At 44.7% G+C, this 11,609-nt stretch overlaps 1 protein-coding gene across 1 annotated transcript; it reads left to right on the top strand.

Moving 5' to 3' along the window:
• The first annotated feature begins 1,045 nt into the window (after window positions 1–1,045).
• On the top strand, window positions 1,046–11,324 carry RRM2 (ribonucleotide reductase regulatory subunit M2). The gene is made up of 10 exons (XM_077310595.1): window positions 1,046–1,242; window positions 1,827–1,892; window positions 3,781–3,936; window positions 4,343–4,459; window positions 7,298–7,431; window positions 7,746–7,840; window positions 7,929–8,062; window positions 9,052–9,156; window positions 9,290–9,403; window positions 10,248–11,324. The coding sequence occupies exons 1-10, from the start codon at window positions 1,138–1,140 to the stop codon at window positions 10,398–10,400; spliced, it is 1,179 nt and encodes a 392-aa protein (XP_077166710.1). The 5' UTR covers window positions 1,046–1,137; the 3' UTR covers window positions 10,401–11,324.
• Window positions 11,325–11,609: the final 285 nt, after the last annotated feature.

Genomic DNA, 11,609 nt, shown 5'->3' on the forward strand with positions numbered 1-11,609 from the left:
GGACTTGGGAATGTTCAGCCTGGAGAAAAGGAGGTTGAGAGGGGACATGATAGCCCTCTTTAAGTATTTGAAAGGTTGTCACTTGGAGGAGGGCAGGATGCTGTTCCCGTTGGCTGCAGAGGAAAGGACACGCAGTAATGGGTTTAAACTACAAGTACAAGCTATAGGCTAGATATCAGGAAAAAAAAATTCACAGAGTAGTTCAGCAGTGGAATAGGCTGCCTAAGCATCTTGCAAGCAGCGGTCTTTGGTGGCCACTGTTTTAATGGGGATTTTAATGGGGTTAAGATTATTGCTAAGACTGTTGTTACCTGCCTTGTACCTTATAGAGAGAGTTGGGAAATAATAATAATAATAATAATTCCTCCCCGCCACTAGCCAACCCATTTGACTCGCAGCCAGCGTGGCTGCATGCCATTAAAAATTTAGTCGTCATGAAAAAAGCAATCACGCGGACCTAAAAATCCACCCTTTGAATCCGTAGCAACAAAAGGGAACACCTTAAATACCGGCGCATGTTTATTCCCTAGGAACTCGTCCGTGCCGAGGAATTTTGCAACCATCCCTCTCTCCGCCTTTCAGAGCGCATCCCAAATTCTTCTGCGACCCTGCCCAGAGCTACTAAACTACAAAGATACCGCGGAGACTGTGCGATTCTCCTAAAGAAATTCGGAGGGGGTGACAACCAATAGGAAAACAGGAGGGAGGAGAGGCTCCGCTCCGTGATGTCCCTCTGCCCAATCGGAAAGGCCACCGGATGACGCGCTCTTGAAATTCGTTGAGGCCAATCAGAACGCCCGGGGGGGGGGGCGAGGCCTGTCACATTCAGCAGTTCCCGCGTTCCGCAGCCTTTGTTGTCTGCTTTGCCCCTCCGCCAATGGCGGAGCGGAGCGGGAGGGACCGCGCTTTATCTTCTCGCGGTTCTATTTTGTTGGAGGGCCCCCAACCAGCCAATGGCAGAGCGACGAAGGAGAGGTCGTGCCGTGATTGGACGTCTGTGCATTCTGGCGCCAAGTTCGAAGCCCATATAAAGCGGCCACTGGGCCGGCTTCTCCTCCTGTTGCAGGCGGGCTTTGCGAAATCCCGGGCGGCCTCTCCTTGCGCTCCTCCGGCTCTTTCTTTCCCGCCGCCAGTAAAATGCTGTCCTCGCGCCACCCGCTCTCGGCCCGCAACGAGCAGAACCCCGCCTCGCCCCGCGTCTCGCCGCTGAAGAAGCTGGCCTTGAACGACAAGGAGAACACGGTGCGTACGGCCGGGCAGCCGGCGATGGGCCGAGCCCCGGGGCAGGGAGCGGGAGGGCCTTGAGGAGCAGCACCCCTCTCATTCCACCTTCGCCTTTGCAACTCATCGAGGCGTCTCGGGCGGGCAGCCGGCTTGGTCCGAAGCGGCAGAACCAAGTCGGAGTCCAGTGGCTCCCTTAATGCCAACCCAAGCTGGGTTCGGAGTATCGGCTTCCGTGTGCACGCGCGCCTTTTCAGCTCTGGATTGTGCGCGCACACGGAAAGCTGATTCCCAGAAGGGTACGTGGGTGGTCTTCAAGGTGCCGCTGGACCCGAACTGAGTTCTGGTTGACTGCGGGTCTCTTGCATCCCCCTCCGCCAAGGCCCCTTCGCGACGCGCATCTGAATCTGGGCGACCCCAAAGCGCCCCTGGAGCCCTCCGTTCCCGCGCGGTCTGCGTGTTGCCCGCCCGGTGAAGAGGCTCCTTGGTTCAGCCGGCGCCGCAACAGGCGAGGGGCGGCGGGGCTCGTGGCGTGGGCTGCCCCGGGGTCTCCCCCCGGGCCAGAGTGGCCGGCCTGACCGGCGTCTCCATCCTTTCCCTTCCAGCCTCCGTCGTTGAGCACCACCCGGATCCTGGCTTCCAAGACCGCGAGGAAGATCTTTCTCGACGCGGTGAGTCTCTACAGCGGGCGGTGGGGGGATTCGCGACTGGAAGACGAGGAGTCGGGGGGGGGGCGGTGTCTGGCCAGGCGTGGGTCGGAAAGGCCATTTTCCGCTGAGGAGGGTCCCCTTCCCGCCATCCCCTCCCTCCCTCAGCCTAGGGCGGGGCGGACTTCCTTCCCGGGTTGGCGCCAAGTGCCCCATTGTTCAAAAGAGCCGGAAGATTTCTCCTTGGGCATCGGGAGCTCAAGGTGGGGTAAGGCGGGGGGAGTTGTCTTTAATCTCTCAGAAAAGCCTTTGCCCTGCTTTATTATATCGGTTCAAACTATTTTCTGTACCTTCACGCTACTGGGATTTGAGGACGGCCTACCCCCCAACCCACCCCCAAAAATAAAATAATAATAACTAGGTATGTCCAAAGGAATTATTTTCTGTTTCTAACGTTTTACAGACAAGTGCCTTTTATTTGCAAAAGTGTACTGGCCTGGTGGAAAGCCCCCTCAATTTCCAGCTGGCACTTGGAGAGCCTGGAGGGTTTTTAAGGCAAGAGACTTGTGGGGGTGGCTGGGCATTGCCTCTATGGACTAGCCAGGGTCTCCCCTGCTTAGCTTTTGAAATTGACCAGGTTAGGATAGCCTGGGTCCTCCTCTACATAGAGAGGTGCTTATAAGGACTGAGATGAGATAGGTTGGGTATTGTGTAGCTTCCATAAGGTTTAGTCCTGTGAGGTCAAATAGGCAGTAAACAAACAAAAAAACCCCCCCTATTCTGTGTAATTGATGAGCTGGGGAACTGAACAGGTCTTTTTTGTTTTAAGTCCTCCTCAATGTTAGTCTTGTAACTTTCCTATTATTTATTGTCCCGAGTTTGCATATTCATTCCTGTATATCCAGCATGATAATATCATTCCCATCCTTGCTGCTCCTGAAACCAGCTTGTCCCAAATGATTGTTTTGTCTCCTTTTTTAGCTACATGAATTTCCCCCCACTGTTCTGAGAAATTTATTCTGGTTTGCCTCTGGGTAAGGGCTGGGAATGAATAAATAAATATTGTCTAATTCTTAGAGTTAATATTTAATCCCGATGCTCAGTGAGTCAAGAAGATTAATACATTTATATGTCCACACAATTCAGTGAGTTAAGTCGACTTTTAATGGAACTCTATATTTAAAAGACTCAGGGAGGTAGGCGACTAATACTTTTAACAATAGCTGATCAATGCTCATAGACACATATTGTTCCATGTGGATCTCTGATATTGCCGTATGTGAAATTTGGGATTAATGAAATCTTCCATACATAATTTGAACCAACCATAACTATATGGGGTATTCCCCCCCCCAGTTACCAAACTATAGCCTTTTTTGTTCCTGTGACCATACTAAAGATTAGTTCTACTTCTGAGGAAGATATGTACTCTTTCAGAAAACCTTCCTAAAATCACTTTCAGTGTGCATTGAACATGCTGCATCTCCAGCAATTCTCAACAATCTTATATTTCATCACTAATTTAAGAGGCATCAAGTACTTTTAGAATAATACCAGTAAGACGTTTTCCTTCCTATTTACTGAGATCAATTTAGACAGAGCATTATTCCATATCTACTGCCTTCCATCCATATAGGTGCCTAATTCTAAACTAATTCCTGCCAACTCTGTTTTGTCTACAGGTTTTTGTTTTCCATAGGTCCCTTTTCAGTGTTTAGTCCTCTCAGTATTCTTACTCTTTTTTCATATATACTTTACTTTCCTATCTAATTGGAACCCAAAATGGCTTTCAATATCTCCATTTTATCCTCATCTTGTTTTTTGCAAAACCAACCTGCTTCCTTTTTTCATGTAATAAATCAGTTTTCTAAGAATGGAGCAGTATATTAAGTGAAGACTTTTTTTTTTTTAGGATGTACCCAAAAGCGCAAAGCTACCTTCCAACAACATACAAGACGAACCTCTGCTTCAGGAAAATCCCCGTCGTTTTGTCATCTTTCCCATTCAGTACCATGATATCTGGCAGATGTACAAGAAAGCAGAAGCTTCCTTCTGGACGGCTGAAGAGGTGTGAGGATAGAGAATGTACCTTGTAGACCAGGGGCAGTCACACTGTGGCCCTCCAGATGTCCATGGACTACAATTCCCATGATCCCCTGCCAGCATTCGCTGGCAGGGGCTCATGGGAATTGTAGTCCATGGACATCTGGAGGGCCACAGTTTGACTGCCCCTGTTGTAGACTTTGGGGTGGTGGTGATATGGTTCAAGTATTAAGCACTTGCAAAGAGCTGGGATTCTTGTGTACTATTGCCAATCAGAGTAGAATTCACTGAATAGATTGGCCAGTATTCTTGACTACAAATAAGGCAGATTTGTAAATTGATACCTAGTGGGGAGTGTTTGGTAATTTTCTGGGTGAGTTATACATTCTTGCCTACTTTACTGCATTTAACAGTGATTGCTGTCTGTTTAGGTGGATCTGTCCAAAGATATTCAGCACTGGGAATCCTTAAAGCCAGAGGAGAAATACTTCATTTCACATGTTTTGGCATTCTTTGCTGCAAGTGATGGCATTGTCAATGAGAATTTGGTAAGGAAACAGATTTTGAAAAAGCTCGATGTTATCTCGTACAGGTGGTGAACTTGGAGTGGAATCTTCCATATTAATGCCTTTTCCAAGCTAAAAGCACCATTTATTAACTTGTAGACTTCCTTTCTCACAGACATTCAAGGCAGATTATAATTAAAAACAGTGCCAATAAGGACGTAGAAACCATGCAATGAATCTTGGCTACCAGGTTATGAAAACGTTCAAAACATAGAATATAGAGTCAATAATGTCATTCAGACATGGCGCAGAGTGGTAAGGCAGCCGCCTGAAAGCTTTGCCCATGAGGTTGGGAGTTCAATCCCAGCAGCCGGCTCAAGGTTGACTCAGCCTTCCATCCTTCCGAGGTCGGTAAAATGAGTACCCAGCTTGCTGCTGGGGGGTAAACGGTCATGACTGGGGAAGGCACTGGCAAACCACCCCGTATTGAGTCTGCCATGAAAACGCTAGAGGGCGTCACCCCAAGGGTCAGACATGACTCGGTGCTTGCACAGGGGATACCTTTACCTTTACCTTAATGTCATTCATGAACTGGCTAAACTTTCAGAGCTTATAGCAAAGTTCCCTTTACACCTCCTAAATATTGTCTCGTGCATTTTGTGGAATGATAAAAGCATAAGGCCTTCCTGGCCTCTTCCAGGAGGTCGTTCCATATGGTTGGTGCCGCAACAGAGAACTTGAGGCAAAGGTTGTCAATTGTATACACTACATAATGATGCACAAAGGTACACAACAGATGCATGAGCAAAGGTGCCTTAAGCCAAAATAGATATTCATACTAATAATGTGGTGCCTGAGAATGTAATACTGCAAGCTAGTCTTAACTGATGTGTCTTCATGCAACCAAAGATAACACCAGCCTTTCTCAACTTTTCTACCATTGGGAACCCCCTGAAACATTCTGCAGGCTTTAAGAAACCCCACATATGGCGCAAGCGTGCAGAATATGGTTGGGAAGCATAGCTGTGTTCATGCCTACCCAGGGCCCCTCCCCTTTCCACCCCCTCTGGATCCATCATTGGCCATTTTGAGAGGGGAAAATGGGTTGAAATAAACAAATGTTTAACGTATATATGAAATTAACTCCCATTCAGGAAGCCCTTCCAGGGCTGTCAAGAACCCCTGCTCTAAACATAGTTGCCATGGGAAGCCCTTCAAAATTTTAAGCTTCTTTGCAAACAGCTTGTGTGTAGCTGTTTTCTCCATACCCTAACATCTTTCCTTTGAACTTGGCTTTGAGTTCAAAAAGGAATGCAACCAATCAGGCACTTTTTTGGTTTTGAAAGGAAGATGGCCGAGGGGCAAATACCTTAGAGCTTCGTGAAATACTTCTTAACTGGACAAGTAATTGAATTGTTGAATATGCTGCCTGTGATGAAGCAATGGATACCAGCATATATACCTTGAAAAAGCGATTAAGAAGATTAATGGAAAATTGGTTCATCATTGGGGAGTAAAGGGAACACAGGGGTAGCAAACCTTGAAATATTTGTATTCGGAGGGGGCTTCAGTGGAAGCTATTCCTGGTTTCTGTTGACCCTTCAAGGCTCATGGTTGTATAAACAGAATGCTAGACTAGATGGGCTGATCCAGCAGATACCTCTTAATGTTTGTTTTCAAAACTTTTACCAACTATTCCTAGACTTTGAGGTATCTTGCCGCTTGTGAATATCTGCCTTAGAACAGATCCTGCAAACAGGTTGCTAAATCTTTGCCAAGTGATTGTTTTTCAGTAAATATCACCTTGGAGCATTCAAATGAAAGCAAAACATTAAAAAGTTGTCCAAGGTTTTGGAACTTCATGCCACTGGAATAAGCTGCAGCTCCATAATGTAATATAGAAAATTGTTAACATTTTTAACTATGTAAGCAGCTTTCAAAAATAATTATTCTGCTGACAGTTACATTTGGTTGCTTAGTCTGTATTTCTAGAGATGAAAAATAAACCTTAACAACTTTATTTGGGTATCATTGTTTGCAAATGCCATAAGCTTCTGAGCAGCATCTGTTAAAAGATTTGGGGTAATTTGTGGCATGACAGTGGAATCTTCCTTCAGATGTTCATATTGCTGGAAGGCAGCTCTCCTTGAGTACTGTGTTCAAATTGGGCTGCATATTGTTAAAGCCTATGCAGGATAAGGGTAACTTTTGTAGGTAGGCAGGTTCTTTAACCACGAGACTTTGGTTGCTGCAGTGTTTTACTTCTGCTTATTGTAATCTGACCCAAAGTATATGTAGAAAGTTGTGAGAATATGTGTATATGAGGCTAATTAGGTATAAGGCTGGTTCACATAAAGGTTGATAGATCAGTGAAGTTGGCTGATGCACTTACTTACCAGACGCTGTGCACAGTTAAATATATTCAAATCTGGTTTAAAGCCATTTCTTTCCTGGGTTCTGGAATCATGTGGTTGAGGAAATAGGATAAATTCTTGGGAAGTTAGATCTTTTATCTGGTGTACTTTTGCCACTTCTGAGCTCCCCAGAACTCTTGAGCAAAAGGAATACTAAATCACAACGAGTGGCACAGACCTTTGTCTTTTAGGTCAAGTCCCAGTGAATTATTGAAACATGAGTGCACATAGTGTGTATGTTCCATTAGTGTATCTGTACATTTCTATTTAACCTGTTAGCAAAATGTGGCAAGTTTTTATGATCTATTGCTGGCTCCCAGTTTATGTTACTGGTCATTTACCTGAAAATTAAACATCTTTGCACATGCATCTGTGAGCTCAAAAACAAGCCCACAAATAAATATGTGCAATTACTCTAAAATAGGAGAGCAGCTTTGTAACTTAAATGTCATGCTGTGTCCTGCAGGTGGAGCGATTCAGCCAGGAAGTACAGATCACAGAGGCTCGCTGTTTCTATGGCTTCCAGATTGCTATGGAAAACATCCATTCAGAAATGTATAGCTTACTTATTGACACTTATATCAAGGATCCCAAAGAGAGGTGAGGACATTTTGGACATAAATGGATGATGTTATTCAGATAATGTGCAAAGCTTATTCAACAGTCCTCCTGGAAAAGATATCCGTCTGTTTGGAAAATGTACATACAGCTGTCCTGTGAAGATTTTTTGATACTTTTTCTATTATATAGGCCATTAAAAGATAATCTTGTCTGCATAGTTTAATCTTTTCCACCGTCTGGTTTTATCATGTAACTTAGGGCCAAATTCCTGTGATTTTTGTCAGCCTAGCCTACTTAAAGAGTGGTTAGAAGGACTGCAGATTGTGTACTTAAGTATCATGTTATCCTTCCAGGGAATTTCTGTTCAATGCCATAGAAACACTGCCGTGTGTTAAACAGAAAGCTGACTGGGCTCTACGTTGGATTGGGGATAAGCAGGCCAGTTATGGTAAGCATTGCTTGGGTTCTCTTTTCTGTTTACTTTGGCCCTCTAATGGTTGTCGCTGTAAAATCATTGCCGATACTTGTCCCAACAGGAGAACGTGTAGTAGCTTTTGCTGCTGTAGAAGGAATCTTCTTCTCTGGGTCTTTTGCATCAATCTTTTGGTTAAAGAAACGGGGTCTGATGCCTGGACTTACGTTTTCCAATGAACTCATCAGCAGAGATGAGGTAAGGCACAGATTCCTGCAATCTACTGTTAGTTGGGAGAATCTTACATTTAACTCAGGGACATTTTGAAACTTAACATGCTTTACGCCATGTTGCATGGTTCCTAGCAAGCCATGTAATAAACTTCATAACGTATGACAAATCCTTGAATGAGCAGTCATTTTTGTTGAACCAGAATTCTGTTGGGAATCTCAGTACATGAGAGTCGGTGTTTTAGATAAGAGGAAAATGAATTAAGATGGTTGGTTGTTAACAGTGGGAAGTGTTAAGAATGCCTAGGTGCTGGTGTGTAACTCACACAGATTCTCTTTCATTTACTCTAGATCAGGGGTAGTCAACCTGTGGTCCTCCAGATGTTCATGGACTACAATTCCCATGAGCCCCTGCCAGCGAATGCTGGCAGGGGCTCATGGGAATTGTAGTCCGTGAACATCTGGAGGACCACAGGTTGACTACACCCCTGCTCTAGATGTTTCAGGTTTGCTGGTGATTTAAAAGTAGCATTCTTCACAGTTGTTCTCTAAAGTAGCGATCCCCAACCACATGTGGTCCTTCGACTAATTGGAGGTGGGCCCCGAAGGACGCCTCCCCCCCCCCCCCCCCGGCCCTTTACAACACACTTTGGGTGTCATTGTCTCCCATCACTCCCAGATGGGACTATCTCGTTGCAGAGAAACAAGCTGAGGGTTCCCACTGATTTGTCATTGTCATGAGTTAAAATTTCCATGAAAATAAAATGTTCCTTATGTTCATTGTTGTGGCGTGTCTGTATCTTATTTTGAAGGGATGTTTAAACATTACCATAGCGATCAGAGCGTTAGGGCAGTGGTTGAGAGTAGAGGAGTAAACCTCCCCCCTCCCCCCACCGGGCCTCAGTAAAAGGCGTTGAGTGGTCCCCGGTGAGTGGTCCCCAGAGTTGAGTGGTCCCCGGTGATAAAAAGGTTGGGGACCACTGCTCAAAAGTATCTTCCAATTATTTTTTTCCCCAGGGCTTGCACTGTGATTTTGCTTGTCTGATGTTCAAACACCTGGTACACAAACCATCTGAAGAGCGAGTGAGGGAGATCATCACTAATGCTGTCAGGATAGAGCAGGTAATTGGCAGTTCTTTTCTGGGGGGGGGGGAAAGCTGCATCAAAGTATGGAAAACTTAAAACATAGCGGGGGCATTAAGTTATAGATGGTATAGCATTTGCATACTAAGCCACTTTATTCACTTAAATGCAGGAGTTCTTGACAGAAGCGCTGCCTGTAAAGCTAATTGGCATGAATTGCTCTTTAATGAAGCAGTATATTGAATTTGTAGCAGACAGACTGATGCTGGAGCTCGGCTTTAACAAGGTAAGTTCTGTGCAGTTTGTCTCCCAAGGAATGCAGTTTGTTTACATTTATGGCTTGCTTTCCCCATTAAGCAATTGCTTCTTGGCTCATTAGTGGTTATTTTGGATTTCATAAGGCACAGGTAGCACAGGTGTGTTGGTGTATTTATTTCAATTTAGAACGTGCCAAAAGACACTCTAGATGAACATGTATTCTAACACCATGGTCCTTAAAATAACCTTTTCAGGGAATGGCTTTCTCCCCCCTACCACTAGTCATTCATTATGAGAGATGAGTGTGCTTTTTGCCACAAAGATTTTAAAACCTTAGGAGAAGGAGACACTTAGGAGAAGAATACCCAGATAAAAATATTAAATTTTAACAGTATTTCATAGATGGCTAACTTATTTCATAGATGGCATGATGATTTTCTTTACTGGGATCTCTGTGGCCCATTGGTGTTAAACTTTAGAAAGCAAGAGTGCATGCACTAGCAGTTAAAGAAGTATATATGCTCTGAATGAGGCAATGGAATCTTGAGGTGGCAGAAAGGTCTCCTGGGAGAGGAGGAGCATAATAGCGCCAGACCCAAAGCCCTACTCCAGGTGAGAATATTCTGCAATGGAAATGACCTTAGGAGTTCGTTTTCTGCCTTGAAAGCAAATGTATCTCTCATGCAGCACACCACAGTCCAGCAACTAGAATGTGCTTGACGGCCTACTTAGGAATAGAGGGATTGCTGAGTAGTCAGCAAGCTTCCATGGGAGAGAAGGGATTCGAACCTGCATCTCATGGATCGTAACAATCTAATCACTATGGATGTTGTGCGAGTTTGGCTCCACACGTTGTCACTTTGATTTTCCAGATCTTCAGGGCAGAGAACCCATTTGACTTCATGGAGAATATTTCCCTGGAAGGCAAAACCAACTTTTTTGAAAAGCGCGTGGGAGAATATCAAAGGATGGGAGTGATGTCGAAACCCACGGACAACTCTTTCACTTTGGATGCCGAATTCTAGATGCCGAAGGGACAGTCTCCAGCTAAGCCTGACAACCGCTAGCTGTGTTCGCCTTATTGCCCTTAACATTTGTTGCGCTGGTACTTTAGGGAAATGAGTGTAGCTAAGCATTAGGGGTTAACTTCAGTGTATTTCTTAACAATACAAAAGCTACTCAATTAAAAAAAATACTTGAAGTGGCATGCTCCGTTCTCCCTGGTCACTGGCCACCAGTGGTCCATCTGCAGCAGCAAAATAGAATGTGACAGGGCATCTTACTTGATACTTACTTGCAGGCACTATGGTCCGGATCCTATGAACCATAGGTGTAAAGTACTGGCAACAGCAGATCTTCCCCCGCCTCCTTTCAGCAGCAACTTGAGACTCTCAAAAAGCCACTTTTGGGAAAGGGTGTGTGTGTCAAAGGTATCTTGTGGGCAAAACAGCTTGAGGGTTTGCAATAAGGAGAGGAGAACCTGCTAAAATCTCTGCCAATACCTCCTTTCTGCTAGCTGACAAAGTGCTGCAGAGCATGGGTTCCATTGATGTTATTGTACCCCCCTGCATCAGCTTTTTGGGCGTCTTACAGCTCTGAGAGGGAAAGGCAGGTGAGATTTAGGAGTGCATTACACAGTACATAATAGTCTTAGCTGTTTTTTTTAAGTTTATTTACTCTTAATAGTTTGTATATAAACCTGGCACTTTAAGGTCTGACCCACAATTCCTGGAGAAGGCTGGCAATGCATGTGAGTTTAGAATAAACTCTTTTTAGACTGCTTTTTGCTGTAACTTAGTTGTATTCCAATATTTTACCTCTGTAAAATTGTAAGTGCTGAAATGAAAACCGTTTTGAACACGTGCCGCTTCTGGCACAGTACTTAAATGACCTTGGGGCTGAAAGTCAAACTTTGAATAAAACTCCAGTTCAAGGGCTGGATCAAAACATTGAGCTGTGTAATTCTTTTTCAGCTTGAGAAGAAAACAGGCAGTCCTTTCTCTGCAGGTCTTGACCATCTGGAGCAGCATTTCATGGAGGTCAATGGGTTGCAGTAGAAGGGGTGACAGGAAAGTGTCATTCTGCCAGTGGGAAATTTGGAAAAATAAATCTGCTAGGTACATTGACCTGATCATATCATGGAACGCATTTTTATTTATGCACTATTTCTATGCTACCTCTTCAAAGTCCTGAACAATATAAAAAGGAATTGGGCAGAAGTAGCATAAAAATGA

This window comes from Paroedura picta, chromosome 1, assembly GCF_049243985.1.
Source record: "Paroedura picta isolate Pp20150507F chromosome 1, Ppicta_v3.0, whole genome shotgun sequence".
Taxonomy (NCBI): domain Eukaryota; kingdom Metazoa; phylum Chordata; class Lepidosauria; order Squamata; family Gekkonidae; genus Paroedura; species Paroedura picta.

Excerpts from the sequence above, each read along its gene's own strand:
- RRM2 (XM_077310595.1), top strand. The coding sequence starts at position 1,138 with ATGCTGTCCTCGCGCCACCCGCTCTCGGCCCGCAACGAGCAGAACCCC. Across the intron at positions 1,243-1,826 it reads TGAACGACAAGGAGAACACG|CCTCCGTCGTTGAGCACCAC; the intron begins GTGCGTACGGCC and ends TTTCCCTTCCAG. Across the intron at positions 9,157-9,289 it reads ATGCTGTCAGGATAGAGCAG|GAGTTCTTGACAGAAGCGCT; the intron begins GTAATTGGCAGT and ends ACTTAAATGCAG.